This window comes from Equus przewalskii, chromosome 24, assembly GCF_037783145.1.
Source record: "Equus przewalskii isolate Varuska chromosome 24, EquPr2, whole genome shotgun sequence".
Classification (NCBI taxonomy): domain Eukaryota; kingdom Metazoa; phylum Chordata; class Mammalia; order Perissodactyla; family Equidae; genus Equus; species Equus przewalskii.
The window spans coordinates 102023-125148 of record NC_091854.1 but is presented as its reverse complement, the minus strand read 5'-3'; the positions used below and the strand labels follow the sequence as shown (position 1 = coordinate 125148).

At 43.0% G+C, this 23126-nt stretch overlaps 1 protein-coding gene across 2 annotated transcripts; it reads left to right on the top strand.

Annotated features, from left to right (window-relative positions):
• The first annotated feature begins 198 nt into the window (after window positions 1-198).
• S1PR1 (sphingosine-1-phosphate receptor 1) lies at window positions 199-5665 on the top strand. 2 transcript variants are annotated; one of them, XM_070592734.1, is made up of 3 exons: window positions 1131-1416; window positions 2308-2528; window positions 3025-5665. In XM_070592734.1, the coding sequence occupies exon 3, from the start codon at window positions 3189-3191 to the stop codon at window positions 4335-4337; it is 1149 nt and encodes a 382-aa protein (XP_070448835.1). In that variant the 5' UTR covers window positions 1131-1416; window positions 2308-2528; window positions 3025-3188; the 3' UTR covers window positions 4338-5665. The 2 variants fall into 2 exon arrangements, with proteins under 2 accessions (XP_008517002.1, XP_070448835.1); XM_008518780.2 differs by lacking the exon at window positions 2308-2528 and having other exon boundaries at window positions 199-1416.
• The last annotated feature ends 17461 nt before the right edge of the window (window positions 5666-23126 follow it).

The following is a 23126-nucleotide window of genomic DNA, read 5'->3' as shown; positions in this document are numbered from 1 at the left end:
TTCATTCGGCCTCCTTCTGAGTCATTCAGGTACAGGGTGTGTCTGTCAAAACTGCACAACAGAGAAGTTTTGCGCTCACATCTGCAGGGAAGGGAAGCCAGTGCGACCAAGGACTGGGTGGAAACCGTCTTTGCAGAGCAGGGCAGGGCAGAAGTGTCCCGAGCTTGTGACTTAGGTGGAGTTGCCATGCCACCTCTCAGTCTCACCTTCTGAAGGAGCATCTAAGCAAAAGGACACAGTGGGTGAGTGGCGAGCATTGATGTCTGGGGTCCTCTGAGTTGCCTCCCAAGCAGAAAAGGGAGAGAGGTGTCGGCCCCCCGGTCGGGGAGCTGCAAGCGCTCGGCTGGGCTGGGTCCGGTGGCTCTTCTTTGGAAATTCCTGAGCTGCCCAAGCGTTTTAAATCTCTCAGGTCCGGGCAGCTGCCCACCTTCTCAAAAGCCTCACCGCTGGCCAGACCTGGGACACACGGCCTGACTTTGCACCCAGTCGAGTGAGGGAAACCCCTGTCCAGCGCCCCGCGCGGCGCTGGCCCATTTTGCCTTGCGCCCCGCGAAAGCCACTTTCTGCCGCTCAGACCGCAAGTTTCATGGCAGCAGCAGGCTGGGGCAGGGCCGGGGAGAAGGGGAAGAATTCCCCGGCCCTTCGCCCTCCCAGCCTGCTGCCCCCTCCATACCTCTCACCGCCCTGCCCAGCCTCTCCTCCCGGGAGCGCAGCCAGGACTCGCTGGGTCGCGGCTGCCGTTTCCAGTGCCTGCGCCGACGCGGCCCAGGGGCTCAGGGCCACAACCTCGGGCCTCCGATCCCCCAAGGGCTGCGGGGGTAGCCGACCAGAGAGGTGCACTACGAGGCTCTGGGCCGTCCCCTGCCCCCTAAGACTTTTCGAGAGAAAAGTTCCCAAAGGCTTTACACCTGTTTTTTCTAAGGCTCGGGAGAATGGTCTCCACCGCCTGGGAGCAGCGGATAGCAGGGTGAGGGCTGTGATTTATACGTTAGAGTCCAGGGGGCACCAGGCTCCTCCCCCTTCTGGTTTTTTTTTTTTTCCTCCAGTGGCTAGTGGAGGAGGAGGGGTTCTTTTTTTTTTTCTCTTTTGCTTCTCCCTCCCACCCCGCGGGGAAAAAAAAAGTCTTTCCTGGACAGTGAGTCTCAGCAGCTGAGAGCCGGGGGCCCCCAGCCACTGGCGGAGGGCGTGGGGGGTTTAGGCATAAACCCCTCCCCATTTCTCTCTAAAGAAGCCACCCAGCCTCAGCGGGGCGCTCGGCGACTTCAGCTCGCATGCCCGCGCAGTGCAGAGAGGGAGGGGACCCCGACTCGAGTAAGTTTAGAGAGCGACGTAGTCTGTCCCGGGCAGCAGCAAGATGCGGAGCGCGCTGTGCAGACCCGGTGCTCTCCGAATGCAGCTGCGTCCTGCCTGAGCGAGGTAGGGGACTGCGCGCGGTGCCAGCGGGCCCGGGGGCGCGGGGAGCCCCGCCGCGGGAGGGCTTCAGTGGCAGACCCGAAGTTTTAAACAGGAATGAAGCCAAACCAAAACTTTTAAAACATCCGTCTCTGGGCACTTGAAACACACATCTCTGGGCTACTAAGGAGCCCAACCCGATGGGATTGTTCTTGGGCACTCGTGATTTATGAAGTTTGGAAAAGGGTTAAGCCCCAGCTGTAGAACCGACTAGGGGTGGGGGATAGGGGAAGCTGCGGTTGGTGGGAAGAAAGGGAGGGAAGGTGCTTATTTTTGGAAATCCTATAGACAAAGAATATGGGAGGCGGGGGTACGGGCTTAAACTTGCACTCCCGCGAGCAGGGTGTGGAATTAGGTGGGGGGAATGCGGAGCTTCTCGGCGCGAGCAGCTTCTACGTCCCGGGAATTGCTGGGATTGCTCTCGCCTCTATTACGCCACTTTTTTCCCATTGCTGCGTTACCTTGAAACATTTAAACAACTTACAAGTAGACTTCTGCTAACCAGTGCCATGTTTCAATCCCTCTACACTTTTGATGAGAGGAGGCAACGCGTTGGCGGAGAGCGGTAAATAAAACTGCCCGCGCTAGCTTAGCAAAGTACCACACGTCCGTTTACGCGAATTTCTGGAGAGTAGTTTTGCGCTCGGAATTAAGAATGTAGTGGCATGTATTGTGTACTGCTATCAGTAGTGTAACTTCTCTTTGTGTATGTGTGTGTGTTGGCTATATGCACAGTAATTAAAAATACTCCTTAGGAAATCAATGAATGCACGAAACTTCTGGGATATTTTGCAATGTCTTATGAATGATTTTCACTGAGTATCTTTATATTTTTTTCTTGCATTGGCTTGCAAGAAAAAAAAAAGAAGAAGAAGAAAGAAAAGGCAGTTGCTTCACGGAGGCGCAAAGCTTTCCTGTTTATCGAAAGGCCAGGGCGGGCTGGCTGCCCACACCACGCTGCGCCCTCGGACCCTAAGCACACCTGCTCCTAGAGAGTTATTAATAAAGCCTGAAGAATGGCCTACGCTGTCAAATGATTTTCGTGCAAATCTAACTTCTTGCATGGCATTTAGGAGGTAGTTCTCCTCTCTTTTAGCTGGGTGGTGGTGGGGGGCAGAGGTGTGCGTCTCCGCTCTCATATTGGCGGTTGGGTCTCTTGCGGGGAGAGACCGTAAGCTGGTGGTGAGCCCACCGTGTCTGGAAGCCTGGCGGGGCTGGGGGCGGAGGAGGAGGAATGAGGGGGCATGAATGGAGTTGAATGGGGCTGCTTCTCCAGTTTTTCCATTTCCATTGAGAGGATGTGACCATGGAGAGAACTTTAGTCTTGCTGAGTTGGAGTTTTCAGTTTGGGTAAAATTTTGGCTTTTCTTCCTCTCTTTCTTTCCCTTCTTTCTCTTTTTGGTAAGAAATGAAAATTTGATTAAAAAAAAAATCCCTCTCTCTGCGCTCTCCCCAAGTTTTCTTAAAACAAATCAACAACAACAAAACTAGCGCAATGCCTTCGTTAGGATGAATTATGCCAGTGTGCTGTGGCTTTTTCCCTGACTCTCTCCTCTTTGTGACTTGTTTAAGGCTGCGGTTTCCGAGGCCCTCTCCAGCCAAGGAAAAGCTACACAAAAAGCTTGGACCTCTCTCGCTGAACCACCACAGAGCAAGTGAAGGCTCTCTCGGCCTCGCCCTCTAGCGTTGGTCTGGAGAAGCGCCATCCCCGCGTTCCTGGGGACGCCGTGCGCACCATGGGGTCCACCAGCATCCCGCTGGTCAAGGCCCTACGCAGCTCTGTCTCCGACTATGTCAACTATGACATCATCGTCCGGCATTACAACTACACGGGAAAGCTGAATATCAGCGTGGACAAGGAGAACGGCATTAGACTGACCTCAGTGGTGTTCATTCTGATCTGCTGCTTTATCATCCTAGAGAACATCTTTGTCTTGCTGACCATTTGGAAAACCAAGAAGTTCCACCGACCCATGTACTATTTTATTGGCAACTTGGCCCTCTCAGACCTGTTGGCAGGAGTCGCCTACACAGCCAACCTGCTCCTGTCTGGGGCCACCACCTACAAGCTCACCCCTGCCCAGTGGTTTCTGCGGGAAGGCAGTATGTTTGTGGCTCTGTCTGCCTCCGTGTTCAGCCTCCTAGCCATCGCCATTGAGCGCTATATCACCATGCTGAAGATGAAACTCCATAACGGGAGCAACAGCTTCCGCTCCTTCCTGCTGATCAGTGCCTGTTGGGTCATCTCCCTCATCCTGGGTGGCCTGCCCATCATGGGCTGGAACTGCATCAGCTCACTGTCTAGCTGCTCCACGGTGCTGCCGCTCTACCACAAGCACTATATCCTCTTCTGCACCACCGTCTTCACTCTGCTCCTGCTCTCCATCGTCATTCTGTACTGCAGGATCTACTCTTTGGTCAGGACTCGGAGCCGCCGTCTGACCTTCCGCAAGAACATTTCTAAGGCCAGCCGCAGCTCGGAGAAGTCGCTGGCGCTGCTCAAGACCGTGATTATCGTCCTGAGCGTCTTCATCGCCTGCTGGGCGCCTCTCTTCATCCTGCTCCTGCTGGACGTGGGCTGCAAGGTGAAGACCTGCGACATCCTCTTCAGAGCGGAATACTTCCTGGTGTTGGCTGTGCTCAACTCTGGCACCAACCCCATCATTTACACTCTGACCAACAAGGAGATGCGCCGGGCCTTCATTCGAATCATGTCTTGCTGCAAGTGTCCCAGCGGAGACTCCACCGGCAAATTCAAGAGACCCATCATCGCAGGCGTGGAATTCAGCCGCAGTAAGTCGGACAACTCCTCCCACCCCCAGAAGGACGATGGAGACAACCCAGAAACCATTATGTCCTCTGGAAACGTCAACTCTTCTTCCTAAAACTGAAAGCTGCCCACCCATGGGGAGTGTTCCTGCATGGTCGCCCACCACCCTAGTGTTTGGAAAAAAAAATCTCTGTGCCTCGACTGCTCCCAGGGAGGAGCTGCTGCGAGCCGGAGGGAGGGAGGAGGAGAGTAAGAACAGCCTGGCGGTGCTGGGTGTTGGTGGGTAGAGTTAGTTCCTGTGAACAATGCACTGGGAAGGGTGGAGATCAGGTCGTCGCCTGGAATCTATTTCCTCCCCCGTGGAGCTTTGATTTTGCACTGAGCCAAAGGTCTAGCATTGTCAAGCTCCTGAAGGGTTCATTTGGCCCCTCCTCAAAGACTAGTGTCCCCGTGTGAAAGCGTCTCTCTCAGGAGCTTTGAGGAGAAGATGTTTTCTTTGAGTTTAGTTTCCAACCCAAGCGAGTGTGTGCACTTCTGCTTCTCTAGGTATGCTCTACAGATCCCACCCTCCCTTCCCCGTCACTCCCCTCCTCAAAATTCTTTTACTTTATATTTTAACTACCTGGCATTCATCAGAGCTGGGGTTGTGGCATGGTCCATTTCTTGATCAACTGTAGCAGATAGGCTGGGTCCAGGAGGTAGCCTGTGAGGAGATGGAGACGGTTTGGAGTAAAGCAATTTCATTTGCTGAGGCCAAAGTTTCCGAGTTGGCTGGATCAGTGTTTTGGAATTTGGTTGTAGTCACTTTGATTTTATCCATTGTGGCTGAAATCTGCATAAGGATTTATCTACATGGTATCGGCCAGGATCCTTGGTGTCATAGGAGAAACAAACAAGCAAAACAAGGTGAAAACTGACTGGGGGGTGAATTTGTAAAACAAAGAGAGATTTCTTAACGAATTTGTCTAACAAATACAGCATCTGTTTTTGGCACTTTTTTTGATGTTTATGTTGGAGTGTTGTGTGAATCATTTCAACCAACAGTATGGTTATATTTTGTGTTAAAAGTACTTTTCCTGATTTTTGAATGTATTTGTTTCACCATTTTATTGGATTTTTCTAACCTGTGTTAACACCATTGAATGTGTATTTCTTAAGAAAATACCACCCTCTTATGCCCTTAAAGCATTACTTTAACTGATAGGGAACATCAGAAGATTTCAGTACAGCTGTTCATCAAATAGTTAATTGAAGATGTGTATAAATGTTACAAAGAATAAAAATATATTGCTGTCTCTTTAGTATGGTTTTCAGTGCAATTAAACCGAGAAATGTCCTTTTTTTAAAAAAAAATAGTATTTAATAGGTTTCTGACTTTTGTGGATCATTTTGCACATAGCTTTATCAACTTTTAAACATTAATAAACTGATTTTTTTTAAAGATTCCTTTGTGAAGAGCATTTTTAAAAAATAATTATTAAGACATTTTATTTGACTATGTGGCTCCTTAGAATCAAAGTTGAGGGCAAATTTCTGTTATTCTTTAAGGGATTTTACCTTGAAAAACTAGGGTGTGAAAAAAATGTGGTTTGTTTAGAAACCGCTCACTCCTTTTCAGGAAGAGAAACTTCAATAAGTGAACATTGAACAGTTGTAAAGAGATGAAAACCACCAAACTCTGAATACCACCTTGACGAGTAAATGTAATTGTTTGTTTTAAATCACCTTCAAGCCAAACTAAATTAAGTATAATAATTCTGTCTTAAAACATGGGTTTTTAAAGAAATAATATAAACAATGTGGTTGTAAATCTAATTTAAATTATGAGACTTAGTGGTTGGTTCAAACTCATCAACAAAAGCTTACCTTCTTGACTTTCCACCAACATGCTGGGGAAGTGGGGCTATGGGTATGGGAGATAATCTTAAATCACTCTTTTTTTCTGGAACACTGTCTTGGCTTCTCCCAGTCTACCCTCTGAACAATATGGGACTATACACATCAAGGAAGTAGCTAGTTGTAAAATGTAGGCTGAGAAGCACACACCTTTCATCTGAAAACTTGATTCATAGTATCTGAAAGCTTTAACCTCCTTAGTCATTAATTTCTCCAGCTATAAAAAGAGAGCAAGGGTACTTTGTAAGCATCACAGAATTATTGTAATAGTTAATTCTTATTGTGATATTATTGTCATCTTCATTGGGAATTAAATGGAAGTATTTTGGTGTGTTTGGCTCTCCGGTGCTATTGTTACTTTCAGAATTTGTGCTTTCAAGTATCATTGAATATGCACAGGACACAGTTGGGACATGAAGATAAACCTCACCTAACAGAGTCGATGTCATTTCTGGGTAAGGTTAACTGTGGGAAACAGAAATGTGTTCACTGGGGAAACCTTGGGTCACAACCTCGCGTTTCCTGAAGGAAATGCCAAAAATGCTCCAAAGACAAAAGACTGGAAACAAACTGGAATGTCTCTATCCATCTGTCTGCTGAGGGGGAAGGAATGAGTTCATGTTATACTCACTTCCTAAAGCTTTCATTACAGAGTCAAGCATAATGGAAAAGCGTGTCCATTTTGTGTTTCTATGGAAGATAAAGTGTTCATACTCTTGGACTTATCTTTATAAACACAGTGGTGACTCACAGGACAAGGGGAAGATGACGGAGGGCAGCTGACCTTGGTGGGATTGGGGAGCTCATTAGTGACAGGGAGGACAGCCTCACTTGCCCACCTGTGAGCACATTATCCAAAGATTAAATGTGCTTTCTTCTGGAAACTTCAGATGGTGCATTTCATTCCAAGAAAACTGGACAGTCATGGACTGTGGCTTTCCTGGGCAAATGTGGGGCAGAGCCCTGGTTCTGGCCAAGAAGCAACGGCTAAGATGAAGGAATTCTTAGTTGCATCCCAACATGAATATCTGGTTTTAGTTCAGTATATCCTGATAACTGAGGATGCAAAAAAAAACATTCAGCACCTGTATGTTTAAATTAAATAAACATCCATAAAGTTTTGATTAAAATGCATAAGTAGAGTTTTTTAAGAGGAGTAAACCAGACAACCTGAGCAATAGTTGACATGTTCTTGTAAAAAGTACCATTGACTCATAAATATTAAGGAAATTTACAAAATGACATCAAATAATACTTTATTCCCAAGGACATTAACTGTGATTACAGTTTTACAGAACATTCAAATAAAAATCTTATATTTGCAAATGCTTGTTCTCGCTTTTTAGTCTCATCAAGTAGAACAATTTAGTTCTTTAATAAAAGACGACCCAGTGATATTAGAAATTCAAAACTTTATAGTAATAAGGATTTTGCATTCATGTTAATTAGATACTGGATTCTATTTTAGTAATTTCAGCACTTTGGTTGTGATTTATGGCATCTCTAGTTTTTCCCCAGTGTGAAAAGTCTTACTACAAAGATTTTAACTTTACTTCTTTTCAAATTGGATTAATTTCTGCTCTATACATGGTTTATGTTAAGGACATGCCCACTGCAATACTCTTGTAGCACTTCTAACCTAGACTATACTTTTTGTATGATTTTGACTCCTCGTGCTTCCATTCAGTACATCTCTGAGACCTGTCTTATTTCCTAGGCAACTAAAAATGTAGCTCTGTTTGGGAGCTACTACTCTGAAATAGCAACTTGAGAAAGATGATGGGCTCTATTGAGGAAGTCCTACAAAGTGAGCACTTAAAGTTCAAGTAATTCCAAATATTAGCAACCCCATTTTCAATTGAAAAGCAAGGGATACTTGAGTGACACATTAAAAAAATATTTTAACTACAAAAGTGTTAAAGATTTGATCTTGTAAATAGTTACTGGCTCAAAAATTAATCTCTATCTAGGAACCATTGTTTACCCATGGTGTTTACAATAATGAGTTTCTTTAATCTCTGCATAATGTTCAGTTATTCTTTTAATATTGCTTGCTCCCTACTCAGCTGGAATGATGTTGTTTCTTGTGGACACCTAGCTAATTAGGTATGACTAGAGTTGTCTATGTTTTAAACATCTTGAAGGAGGAATCACAAATAACCAAAAGAAAGCGTTATAGGACTTATTAGAGTATTTTTTCCCCATAGATGTAGTAAGTTCTTGATGAGAATCATAATAAATTGTATCATTTCCTGCTTTTTGATATGTGCTTCACACAGTCCAGGGAAAGGGACTCAAAATACGTTTTATGGACACCTTTGCCTTCAGTGCCATACTAATGGAACCAGAGTCATCTTACAGAATCCCAAGGCAAGCAAGGCTTGCAGAGTTGAATGAACAGGAATTGCTACATTTTGCTTTATTGAAGCACCATGATGTGCCCAATCAGCTTCTGTGTTAATAGTGGATAAACACACCGTAGTAAATTCACAGAATAGAACACTATTCAGCAATTAAAAAAGGAACTGCTACTGACACTTGCAATAATTTGCATAAATCTCGAAACCATTAGATGTTGAGCAAAAGAAGTCAGCTACAAAAGGGTACATACTGCATGATTCCATTTATGTGAAATTCAAGAACAGACAAAATTAATCTATGGAGATAGAAATCAGAACAGTGGTTGCCTCAAGGAAAGGATAAACTGGAAAGGAATATGAGGGAACTTTCTAGATTGTTAGCAATGTTATATACCATAATTTTTAGAGTATTGTTTACTGAGGTGTCTATATTTGTCTAAACTTATTCAACAATATTCTTAAGACTTATGAAATTAAAAAAATCAATATAGTAGACTTCTACTTCAGAGTATGAGGGCTATATGGGACATTCTCAGTGAAATTATGGAAGAAGTTTCCAAAGAGTTAGAAAGAATGTAGCAAAATTTCCAAAGAGTTCCATAGAAGGAACATATGCTCTTTTAGCATTCTCGTAGGTCCCAGAACCAAAACATTAAAATGCTAAATAACTGTGACCCCATGATGCTCTCTTTGCTTCTATAGGATGAGAATTTGGCTTACTACTGATATTTGTAATCCCTGAAGAATTTCTGTGTCTTGGAAAAGTCTAGGGTTGTAATGAAACTGTCACAGTACAAGTTTATTGACATTCAGATTTCATTTTTAGGAATATATAGTGTATTGTAAATAACCTTGTGAAGAATGGACTTTTACACACTGGCAAGGATACTGAAACATATTTGTATTGGCGACATACAAACTGGAGTGTTGCCACTTGACTAAACCTATAAAAGGCATTCAGTCGGATAACAACACTTGTCCTGGATGCAAGTACTTCATTGTTAGAAGTAATAGGCAGAGACACAAAAGAAATGGAAGACAGGCTCAGGCTCTTGAGGGCTTTATAAGCTTGTTGTGGCTAGATACATCGTTTGCCTGTGCTCAGCTCTGTCTAAGGATTTCTTCCTTCAGCCAGGGCAGAGGCAAAGTGCCTCAGTGCTGCCGTGCCCCTGGTGCAGGCTGATGAGACACCAGGAGGGATGGGGAAGGAAAGAAGGGGCAGTGCTACCAGGGCTAATCCACAGGGGAAAGTAGTTAGCTGCTTATCTACTTCCCTAGAACTCTGATCCTACTACTGCTCCACTTTTGTGCTGCTTTGTTGATACCAGGGCAGAAAGAACAACTCTGAAGGAAGCACTGATGTGGCTCATGCTTCCTGGTCCCACCCCTCTTGATGGTGTACCCACCCATTCACCCATCCATTACAAGAATGCTTGCACCAGGCTGTGTGCTGTGATGCTGAGCTAACTGTGAGCAACAGACCTGTCTTCAAAGAGCTTACAGGATTCCTTCCTCCAGCTCTGGTACTTCAATGGCTCCTTCTCTTTGTGGTCCAGGGAACCTGATATGGCAAGAAACAGTTCTTTTCATGAGTTTGCCCATTGTTGTATACTTCCCCTAATGTATTGAATTTTAAGTAGTGTGCAATAGTTTCATTTAACAAATATGATCAATGTTGGCAGCTTTTAATCTTTGGTTTTTATATACCCAATATCCCTAAGTAACTTAAAGTTAAATAATGTGGAATTAACTTTTAGATTTGGAATGGAGAGAAGCCCTTTATGTAATTGGATTCTGTTGTAAATATCAGTATTTGTATTCAATTTTTCAAGTTATTCTGGGCCCCATGTGAAATCAAAGCATCTAACATTGTTTTTAGTTTCTATCTCACCTTAGTGGCTTGTGCTTTTCTTTCTAAAGCACTGCTGTGAACTCTCTTGGGTGGGGCCACTTGGGTTAAAATGGGCAAATGAAGTCTACATTTGAATAAGTCTTAGGTGGTGTCTTTATTTAACTTGGATGAAAGAGAAAGGAGACAAAAAGGCACCACTTGAGAGGAAACTTGACACATATCCTTAATTGTCAATATCTTTCTGAGCAAATTCATCTAATGATGAGCAAACAGAAATCATCTAGAGGACTAAAGAGAGAAGGTAGATAGGTCTTCTGTGTGCTGTTTGCTTCAGTGACCACTTATGCCAGCCAGCTGGGGCTAACTCACGGGCACCCAAGGACCCTGCAGCCCAGTCTTACACACCAATCCCACTGAACCCAACCTGGCTGTCTCACATTGGGGGGCCATTTTTATGAGGACCCTTGAGAATGCCAATAGCTCAGAGGCCCACTACTCATTACTGGATTTACCCCTCAAAGGTCTACTGGTGGGAGGACTAGTGGTTTCATTCTTTTGTACAGAGGAAAACATATCTATTTCTAATTTCAGGGTTTCTCTTGTGCCTGTCTAGACACCTCAGAGAAAAACAACTTTAAGTCACCAGTAAAGTTATATTCTAAAATCAGAGAACACTTGTACTAAATCACATGTGAAGCGATATCATATGCCTGGAGAGTCTTCAGTCACCCAGCTTCTGCAGATCTCTTCTGGCACCAGAAACAGTGGTTAGTTCTCACATGCTGTTCTGCTTCAGCTAGCTTCGTGTGGCCACCTGCAGAAATAGTTCTTGGTTTCTCTTCCTTGTCTAGATGCTCATCAGGGCAGCGTTTAGAAAAACACAGATTTTCATATTCCCATTCACACGTGCAAAGTGAATTAGGATATCAAAGAATTACCTAGATTATTCTATCTATAAAGTCCTTTGCCTCGATTATCCGAATAATGTCAACATTTTCCCCAGCTGAATCATTCTACTATAAGAAGCACTACGGTAAGAGTTGCAGAATTATAAGAAATTAGAAGACACACCCACAGGGACCTCCTAATTTGAAGGGGCAAAAAGACCCAGATAATAACATACAGTTAGAAAAGCAGTTTTATATACATTATCTCATTTTATATATTCATTTTATTAGTCTTTCTTTTCAAAATGATGCTCATTCAGTGTTTTATGGGCTTTTTAAATAATCAGTTACTTTGAATTGTGGACCTGAGCAGCAAAAACTGAAATGGGTTGAAGGAATTTAAACACCTGCAGATGATTTGTGTCAAATAGATTTCTACTCTTTGTTCCTTTTCTAAGGAATTCAATACAAGCAGTTTTGTCCCTGGGCCCGCTACCAGGGTGGAGGTAAAGGACATATGTGGCTTGCACTCTCCTTTCCTTAAAGGGGGCACCGAAGGGACAGCAGCCGTGCTGAGGTCTACCAGGCCTGCAGAGAAGGAGATTTTTTATTTCTAGGGTCGTTTATTGGGTTTCTTTCTATCCTCATCTGGTTTTCCATTAGATCTGTACAAAGGCCAGTGTTGGATACACTCACAAAGTCTACATTAAATACTACTTGAAGTGTGTGTGTTAATACCTAAATGTTCATAGCAGCTAACTGCTGGAGCATTGGTACTGTGGGATCTTAGATGCCTAAATACACAGATTTCCACCAGAGAAAAAAATTGCTCAATCTTTTGTTCATTTTGTCAAAATAGGAATGAATTGACTAGTTCCTCCCTAAAGTAAAAATTTAGAATAAATGCATTAATTCAATGCAACACTCAATACTGAAAACCCAAAGTATTTTTAACTTAAGGAATGGACATTTATTTTTCTTTGTGTTTTAGAATAGACTTTCTTGATTTATGGATAGGTGGCTTTTGAAAAGCAATATACAATTTTATCAGTCTCTTATAAGAAACAATTATTTATACCAAACTTTTGCCTACTAGATAGAATAAGCCTATGGGGAATTTGAAGGAATTAAACAAACATCCAAGAAAAAAAGCCCGCAGAGATGAGTTTCACTGAAAAACCACGCAGTGATCAAATGTTATGATTTCTTCCCTGGGGAGGACAGTTTTCAGGCCACCACAGCTGCTTTTCATCATGTCAGGATTGAGTCTGGCACTGTGAGTGATGCTATTAGGCGGTTTGCAGCATTTTGACTCATATGGAATTGTGTGTCTGTGTTACCACACTAAGCTCACTTTAGACTTTGCATTTCATTACTGATTAAGAATGCACTGGTAAGTAGCAGGAAACTTCCATTTGGAGCAAAGTAATTGGAACATTTTCTTATTGTTGAAAGCACTTTTACTTCTTCCCTACTTTCATTTAAATCTATCTGAAGGAAAAAGAGCAATTTGTATTCCATACAAAAGAAGTCTTAGACATCAGGAATTACTATCATTTCTCTGTGTTATAAACTATCCACATTCTTTATATGTCACTCCATGAACTTTTCTGTAATTTGGAGGAAATCCATAGCATTAACTCTTATTTCAGAGGCTATAACATCCTGCCTAAAGCAAATAAAGTTGGTGGCATCATGGCCCCTTCCCGATTCTTCTTTTGGTACATTTAAGGAGGGGCATGAATTGAGGGTGCAACATTGTTTCCCCTATTTTTGAACTGGGAGGGTACCCTTGGGATTTGTGGCTCTCTACTTGAATAACGGGCGCACACCATTCACATTTCATGGCTCTCACTAGGAATCATTAACAGCCCGGTGCAGAGTTTGGCTTTTCACTTAACTTCTAAGAGAATGAAGAGGCCCTGCCAAGGTTCAGAAAAGGATAACAAAGCATAAGCTCTTTAATGGCATGAACGAACATAAAAGTCTAAGTGTATGGAGCCCTTTCCCACAAGTGGGACCTGATTTGGTGACTGGCATTCAGGCTGACAACTGTCACATACCGGGAAACAGCACTACGGAGAAACAGAAGAAATGCCACTGAAATGAGCCAAGTATGGGCTTCAGGAAAATAAGGCTGTATCTGTTAAGCTTTGCTAAAACCAGGATCTCTGTGATTTATTGTATTTCCCGTGGATCTGGGTTTATTTTTATTGAAGAGAATTATAGGATCTAGAAAACATTTACTTTATGAAGTCCTGTTTGAATTCAGTTGTAAGTATGCTGAAATAATTCCTTTATATGGTGGAAACATCCACATATTTGTTGGCTAATTAACATGCTATCTTATAAAATGATATTTTAAATACCACACACAGCAGAGCAGTTGAACAGCAATTGCAATGCTACAGCAGTGCTTCTGGCCTGGTCCTGATTCCTTGTCCGAGTGCTGTAAGGACCTCCAGCCTGTTTACCACAGGACTGAGCTGCCAGGGTAGAGTCATCATTTGGTTTTTAGGGGTCTGTAGAACAGATCTCTTGTTAGATCAGCTTTATGTCTAGATGCTCAAATAGCCACTTAGATCCTGAGGCAGTTGCATCCGGGCAGTTGAGGGGCCACCAGAGTTTTTCTAGTCTACTTAGATATTCTTAGTCTGTGATTGAACTCAAATGCCTCTAGGAACCAGGCAACGCAGTGGGCCAGATAGGGACTGAAATGAACTTGAGAGGAAACGTCCATCTCAACGGAGAAGTCTTTCTCTCCTCCAGCCCTTTGTTGCCAGCTGGAAAGTGAGCCCGTGTACTTACCAAAGGGAGCTTAAAATGTGGATTTCGATGTGTAATTTCCTGATTTTTAAATATTGGTAATTAATTCAATTAAAAAAAAAATCTTCTAGAGGCCAAACATAACATGATAGCAGCCATACGTGACCTCAGAGGGTTCCTATTTTGCCACCCGATTTAAATTGGAATAACTGAGCTCTCAGAGCTGAGCTGCTCACTTGAGGTCCGCCAGAGATACTCAGTAAGTCCCACACTGAGCAGACTCCTCTGGTGGTTTGGGGTGTGACAGCCCTGGTTGGAGTGGGCAAACAGGTCAGGCTAGCTAGCATTCTGAGACTGCGGGTTAGGGAGGGTTTTTGCTTGGCGTGTCTGATCATCAGAGGCTGCCATAGTCTCCAGCTCCTGGATTTCCCACTGCATGGTGATGATGGATACAAAAACAAGAGCATCTCAACATTTCTAAAAGGTGCCAAGTTGTACAATCTAGTAACGTTATGAGAAAATTCAGCCAAGTGCATCATATGTTGCGTTCTAGGCACTTTCCAAATGCTAGTTCCCACCTTCATCTAAAAATTGAAAGCTTTAAAAAGTGTATAAGAAGATCTGACTTTACCATTTTTCCACACAACAATTCTGTAAACTGCGCATCACTATCTGTCCCCTGAGGATGAAGAACCTTAAACTAATGGAGTTAAATAACTTCCCCCCAAGCCACATAGCTGGTGACCAGTGAAGTTGGGCTTTGCTTTTCCATTACACAGAGAAGCCAGGCCAGCTTCCTCAGCCTTCCCAGGCTCAACCCCAGATCCACTGAGTTGGCAGGGATCTCAGAGATGAACATGTCCAACTGTCTCATTTTACAGATATGATTTGCTCCCGACTCCTAATCATTTCTCTTTGCCATCTACTACTTGGAAATCATAGCTGTCTTAGCAAGAGCAAGGACTGAAAGGGAAATATTTGTGTTGCTGGTTAGATTTCCGTGTTTATGCCTCCAACTTCATTTCTTTCAGATCTGGCCAGATTTTCCTTAGACTCCTAGGATATTGGCTCTTGCTAATTTTTATGACTGAGAGAAATGGAATGCAAGTCTTTGAAATTACAATGACTTTGCTTCTGCAGCAGCGTGAATGTCTGCTGAACTTAGAGGGAGCCTTGGATCAAAGTAGCAGGGTGTGGCATACGTTATGTAGATGTTGGTGTTTGACCAAGCAACTCACCAGAGGGTAAGTAAGAACCCACACTGTAATTTCGGTAGATGACAGAGCCTTTTGTGGTTTGTAACATCACTGGAAACCCAAGAAAAGTCTTATTTTATGCAATTTGGCCTATTTTGTTGTTTATTTCGATTATATGAAGCTCAAGGGTTCTTTTGACGTTTAAAAATGCTTATTTCAGTTAAAGTACTGATTAAGGTCATAATTTCCCTTTTTTCTTTCTTTTGCCTTTTCTGGGATTGCATTTTGGTTTCCCACACAGCTCTTTCCTCTTTCCTGTGGTTTCTTTCTGTCTGGATAGCTATTAGCATTTCAACTGGAATAAAACAACTACCACAATACATGTTACCTTCGTAGTGTGATCATGGCAGCAGAAGAATCATTTTGCAGTGGGAGTCTGGTCCCTGCAGAGAACTTCAGGATCTTTCTTGTAATGTAAGATGGAAGTGGGTGGAAATATCATTGGAATTTCTTCTATATGAATATATTTCCCTCATCGGAGGAAATACATGGAGAAGTCACAGTAGTCAGTTTGGCCTGGGTTTGAATTCTGTCTTCATCACACACTTCTCAGGTATGTGACCCTGGAGAAGTTCTTCAACTCATCTGAACTCATTTCTTTGTCTATGAAATAGTGCTAATAATACCAACTTCAGAGGCTGTTGTGAGAATTGAATAGGATCGTATTTTACAATGTCTGACACAAGATAGAGACAATAAATGTGTATTTGTTCATTCACTTAACACGTGTTTATGGAGCATCTGTTCTGCTCTAGGCATTGCCAACACATCAGTGAGCAAAGAAGACAAAATCCTTGCCCACAGTCATTTCACTTTCTTCTGTTCCCTCCTCAGTCACTAGATCCACCCCCCCAACTAAAGCCAGACCACAGAGATGAATACGCCTGTTCTTTCAAAGAATTCATTCCTTTGAAACTTCTACCAGTCATCAATTACATTTTGTACTTGAACTGCCTTTTTGTATGAAATCAGAGAAAGAGTATGTGTGATGGAATTGCAAAATTTAACCTACATTACAACTTGGATGTGTAGGAAAACGAACTTTATTTAGTCTATACTATTTTGGCTTCCTTCCCAAGCCCTTACTTTCTAGTTTGAGGGAGGAACCGTACTAACTAAATACCTTGTTTAAAATGTAGTCCCATCCAGTAATTCACTCCATTTGGACACTGTTCTGCTTCCCTTGGCTAAAAATGCTCAGGCTCTCAGATAACCTCTTCCTCCCTGGCTTGTCTGGAGCATGCAGGAAGGGCTGAGGCGTCTGCAACCTCATGGTGGCAGGGAGGAGTTGGGACAGGCACAGCTATCGGCCTGCCCTGACCGTCCTGGCTGTTGTCCCTTTTCTGGTCTGTGCTCCTTGCCTTGTGGGTGTTTGTGGCTGAAACTGGAGTGGGTGTGACTGTGGTTGATCTCCCAGTCTGGTCAGAGTCTGTAGGCTGATCTGCCCTCATTTCAGGTTCCCCTGGTGCAAGAGAAGCCTTTGAAGTCTGGCTGGCCTCTCCTCCAGCCCCTGCCACTCCTGCCTCTGACAAGCAGAAAAGCTTGAGGTTTCTGGGTCCTCTCTACACGCCTCTGTCTGACTCTTCTACTCTGCCTCAGGGCGGGAGGGTCCCTAGGTCTGTATGGGGGCATGCCATCCCCAGGGCCACCTTGTTTCAGAGTCCACAGGGAGTCTCTTCAAGAATGAGGCCCCTGCGTGTCTTTGGAGGTAATTTCACTTTCCTAGTGCACATTCCTTCCCTGGGTCAAAGCAGAAGCGCGGGGAACAGAAGATTAGGACAGCCTTTGGCCTTTCACTTGTGTCTCTGTGTCTCTCTCTGCCTCTCTCTCTCTCTCTCTCCACTTCCCACAATACCCCACTCTAACAAGGAGCAATCTTTCTTTCCATCATATCTTCTTCCCGACTTCATTCACCTGGCTAAATCTTAGTGACAAACAGGCTACATTTTTTTTTTAACCTTGTGGTGGCAGACCTCTAAGATCTGAAGCCTCCACACTTAGTTGTTAACATTTTAGGACCTCACAAAGGAGTTCAGCAAATCTCTTTTCAAGAGGCTTGCGTAACCCATTTTTTTTTTGAATGACAGAAGCAGAACATTACTCTTTTTCTTGTTTTCCTTCTACAATAAATTCAAACCTTCCTTTTGGGCAAATCATTGCCTAAGACTGACTGGTGTGAAGAATTCTACTCAGGAAGACAAAATGAAAAGAGCATTTAAAAATTTAAAACTTTGCCTTTGTTACAGAGCCATGGCGGTTGCCTTCAAGGCGCTCATTGTTTATTAACTTTATGGTTCCCTGACTGTCCAGGTGACTGGTCTGCACTCAGATGTTGGTGGCCCTGGGCAGTTTGCCTACTTGTCCATCGATTTGGAGACAGCGGCAGATTATAGGTTTTTAAGTCAAACTTCTCCTTCTCCACTCAGTGAGGTCTCCCTTCCTCTTCCTCTTTATTAGTCTCTTCTTGAGATTGGGCTTCTTTTCCCCTTTTCTCTCACACTTGCATGTTGCTGCCACACTGGGCACACCTACAGACATGTGCCTACCCACAAACACATACGTCACCCCTTTCTCTTTGTCTATATATACACATTTACATCCTTGTCACTCTAGCTCTTTTTCCAGATCTTTCTCTATTGTTCTTCTATATGTGTGAGCATTGATTCCTTAATGTGATTAAATCATTGCTATAATTTATTGAGCCCCTAGTACATAGTAGAGATGAGAAAGCTTATTGGCTCTCTCATTTAATCCTTAGAATCTCTATTGTATATAGGAAAACAATGAGCCTCAGAGAAGCTGAGAAGATTTGTTTAAGGCTGGTGCTGGCCCGGTAGTGCAGTGGTTAATTTCCCATGTTCCACTTTGGCAGCCTGCGTTTCCCCGGTTTGGACCTGGGGTATGGACCTACCGCTTGGAGAACCATGCTGTGGCAGGTGTCCCTCATATAAAGTGAGGAAGATGGGCACAAATGTTAGCTCATGGCCAGTCTTCCTCAGCAAAAAGAGGAGGATTGGTAGCAGATGTCAGCTCAGGGCTAATCTTCCCCCCCAAAAAAAATTTGTTTAAGGCTACAGAACTAGTAATTGGCAGAGCTAGAACTGAATCCGGGTTTCATTGACCTCTAAGCCCGTTCCAATACAGCAGACTGTTCTGAACAAAAATTTAGACTTTTGAGTGGATACTTTATATAACTCAAATTATCCTGTAGTAACTCTGAATATGGAACTCAAAAAGTGTCTTATGATGACTGGTCTACAAACCGTTACTTTGAAGGGAAGAATGGGGAACTCCTTTTCAGGGATGATTAATGTTTGATGCAATTCTGTTAGAAGTGCTGACTAATAGCCTGATGACTGCTTATTTTGATCTTGGTGTTGGTAGAGAGAGCAGTATAAGTCAGCAAATGGAAACGAGTTCACAGATTTCAGCCCTCAAAACTGCTAACAGAAGAGGTCTCCATATTATTTTGGTTCTAGCTTTTTTCCTGGACTGATTCATCCACTTCCTCTTCCATCTTTCTGTTTTGTTCTTGCAGGCCAAATTATTTTTTCCTTTTCTGTTTAGGGTATTCTTAATTCTTAAAATCATATTTAATTTCTCTTTTTTTGGGCATCTTTTATCATCTCTCCTTATTTCCTCCCCTTCTTGTTCATGTCTTCCCCCTCTTTCTCTTGCTTTGTTTCTTGCATCCTTGCTCACAGTTACTGAAGATAAAACAGACTGAAATCCTAATCTCTACAGTCTTGGCCATCACAAGTAGGGCCCTTTGAAGTTTCCTTTCAACTTCTGTTCACAGATGGCCAACTCACTCACCAATCACAGTTGTGTCATTGTAGCATTTGGAGGTGGTTTGTGGGGCCCTGCTGGTGTATTTTTTATTTTGTGAGGTTTTGCTGAAAGATAATGGGTGGCTCAATGATGAAACCTGATTGAGTATTCACTCTAGAAAAAAACGTGAATGAGTGAGTGTGTGTGTGTCTTTGGGAATGAGAAGGAGGATGAATTCTGCCTAAAGAATGCATAGTTATTTGCTACAAGTTACTTCTCAGCGTCTTCTTGAATCAAGGTGGACTTTAGAATCAAATCAAAATGATGATTCGGAGTGGTTAACTGACTGACATTTTAAAGAGTAGGGAAGACAGAGGAATGAAAGAAGGAGAGTTTTCAAAAAGACCCTATAAACTAAAAACTAAAGCATATTTCATCCCCATCCTCTCTGCTGACATTCCCTTCTTCCCTCTGGTTTTCTTGATTGGCTTGTCCTTCAGGGAGAATGGGGAGGATTCCTATAAGACTCTTCTCTTTTCAGAACGAACAAAGATCTTCACAGCTTCCTGTTTCAGAGGAAGTGGGGGTGGAGGGGCCAGATCCTTTATGGTTTGGAAGAGGTCAAGGTTAGTTCCTCGAGCTTCTCTGTTGTTTTTTTTTTTTCAAAGATTTTATTTTTTCCTTTTCCTCCCCAAAGCCCCCCAGTACATAGTTGTGTATTCTTCGTTGTGGGTTCTTCTAGTTGTGGCATGTGGGACGCTGCCTCAGCGTGGTTTGATGAGCAGTGCCATGTCCGCGCCCAGGATTCGAACTAAGGAAACACTGGGCCGCCTGCAGCGGAGCGCGCGAACTTAACCACTCAGCCACCTGGCCAGCCCCTTCTCTGTTGTTTTTAGGTATGAGATTTTTTGTCCTCAAGCTGCTGTGACTTTTCAGAAAACTTCACTACTAGTGATATCAGAAGCACTTGGAAGAAATGAAGCCCGCAGCAGTACCCCAGTTCTTGATGGGCATACAGCGTTAGGAAAGACCAACTTCAATGTGGAATATTTATTAGTTGTTAAATTTTAAGAAATGATTTGTATAAACAGGGATATCACTGAATCATATAACATCTATATCAATGCTTTTGTTTTATTTGTGTACATGTCTTTGAATTCATTGGTCCCTAGAAGAACAACATATACGGAGGATCCTTAAGCATTTAGAGCCATCTGTGATGTCCAGCCTGAGAGGACAGATGGTGGTGCTGAGATTATTTACTCTTAAGATCCTACCAAGAATTGAGCAGAGAAGTGGGATGTCCTAGGGCATGTTTCTGGTACCTTCTCCTCTGCTTTGCTTTCTTTGAGAGCAATGCTGTGTCCCACTGCCAGGGTTGACAGAGGAAAATAAAGGCAGTGAATATTCTGATCTTCGAAAAGAAGCAGTCACAAATCCACTTGGAATAGAGCATGCCTTCCGAATCATGTTTCTAGTTGTGACCGAGGCCGGGCTTTACCATTCAGCCTCCTGTCCCAGATCCAGCCCAGCCCGTAACCAACACAGGGCATCTGGAGTGAGGCTGGGGCACAGGAACCCACTGGTAGGGGTAATCAGACCCAGATAACTGCAGCGAAACCAGCCATCAGAAACAAACAGCGGTGCACAGCAGATACAAGCTAGGAAATAAAAGCCAGGAAATAAAAGACAACAATTTAGCCTTTGAGTGCGTTTTCTTATATTTTTAGTTATTTTTTTCTTTTTAATTCAGATTAGGGTCTTGTGCAGAGAGCTTAAGCGGCAAGGAGTAGCTTCCAAAAGGAAAAGTTTACAATTATAAAAAGAGTATTCTTTTCCTGTTAAGTCAAATAAGCATAACCAGCTCAGGAAAATCCTCCCTGGAAACTATGACGAAATCGCACAGTAGTAGGAAGGTCAACCAATAGCAGTCAGAAGGCCTCCTGGAAGAATCTGGAAATGGGACCCAGTGGTTCTCTGGCCCTTTCTTTTCAGACACCCTCCCACTCTCTTTAAAACGTCACCTTCAGGGATGTGTTGTCAGCCCCCTTCCGTTGTGATCTCCAAAGGAAACAGGGAGATTTAATAGGAACTGTGAGATGCCAATGTTCAGATAAGTTTCAACTCCAGGAGTGAGAAACAAGAACAAAGATTTCCAGCAATTTTAACAGTATGCCTGTCATGGTCAACGGGCTTAACTGATTCATATGGCTTTCAGAATTTAGGAGGCAGGCTAACTTGATAAAAGGAAATTAAATTTACAGAAGACAGAGAGCAAGGTTAAACAAACAAACAAACTCCGTCATTTGGCTGCCTAGGTAACTTTTCCTGATTGGAATGGACAGACATATGATGTAGAAACACAGTCGGATCCTCTGAGCACGCTTTTACTATGTCTCTTCTTGTGCCCAAACTTTATAAGAGAGAAAGGGCAAAGTTTTCTTTCTTGTTGTACAAAAAGAGATGCAATGGAGGTAGGGTGGAAAATGAGACAATTTAGAGAGTGGAGCAGACACTTATTGCCGTTTTCTGATAAAGTGCAAGCAGGCAGTCACAGGAGGGAACTGCTTCTGGCACTCAGGTACAGCAGTTAAGAGATTTTGAGGTCAAAGCCATAGACACTGAAGTAACGGGAAGCCATGCAAAGGCTTTTCAAAAATCAGAGAGCTTCTTTGAGAAGAGAACAAGAATTAGATTAAGCTAACGTTGCTTAACACACAAAATTTGTTGTTAGCAATTTACGGAACCCAGAAGACAACTAAGTCCTATAGGACGTTCTCCACTCAGATCCAAAGAGATGGCAAATGTTACAAAGAGCAGAGAAAGGTCAGACTAGAGCAGAAGAAAGGACAGAACTCCCAAACTTCATGTCTGACACAATTATAGGTTGCAAACAGAGAAGAGGAACCGCGAAATCTGTATGTAAATGACAGGGCTTACTAGGGACCTGATACTGGTTCTAAAATTGTTTTATTTATTTCTTTTATTTACCAAAATAATGCATATGGAAAAATTAATAACTACTGACAAAATTTAAAGACAAAAATATCGCCTTTATTTTCACTACCCAGAGCTAATATTATAGCTGGCACATAATAATCACTTAATAAGAGTTAGCCATTTAAAAGTGTGTGTGTGTGTATATATATATATATATATATATCTTTCTACGCATATCTACCTAATGACCTACACTTTAAAAAATCTACATTTATTCCTGAATAATATATTAGGAATGTTTGTTGTTTTCTTTTCGTTTCTTTGTTTTACCACTAATATCTGCATGCTTTACAACATAACAAGATAGAATGCTGACCATCTTGGCTGTATCTGTATGTGTAAATACAATGAGATCCCCTCTAGTCAGGAAAGAGTTTGTGAAAACAATAAAACATCAAAGGGAAAAAAAAATATGGCGGAGATCGAATGTGCACACATTTATATGAATATATGCAAATATATGGGCTAAAGAAATGAGGACCCATTTTGAACCCAGAGAAGGGAGATGAGCCCCTCCGTTCCTTGCTACATAAGCCCTCCTTCTTCTCCCTCCCCTCCCTCCTCTCTCTCCCCAGATGGGCTCTTGCTGGCTGGGTCATTCCAGGATTTCCTGATTACAATAAGGAAGCACAGCTGATCAGGCCTGTGAGCTCAGATTGAGATCTCCTCACCTTTTGACCTTTAGCCACACCCTATGTTTACCAGTCTGAAAGCTGGCACACATGACTGTAAATGGAAGAAAAAGGAAAGAAGGCAAAGAAGCAAAGCGACATATGTCTGTTGGTGTCAGCTCAGCAAAGCCACACCTTGTTTCTCTCTTCCTGTGTAATGAAGAGTAGCGGAGCCTTGGGCCATTATAATTTAGAGTGGAAACAAAGCTGCAATATACAAGCAGGTATTTACCTACTCAAGGCAATTATATTTTGTTGAGAACATAAAAAGCATCCATAGAACTTCTTTATTCTCTCATCACCCAATCAGTAATTCTGCCCTCATCCCTCCCCATCTTCTTTTCTCATGGTCCTGTTCTTACCAAAGACTATTCTCTCCATTTATGCCCTGAGACCCATTGCCTCTTTCTACTAGCCATTGACCCTTGTCCTTCTTATCCTTTCT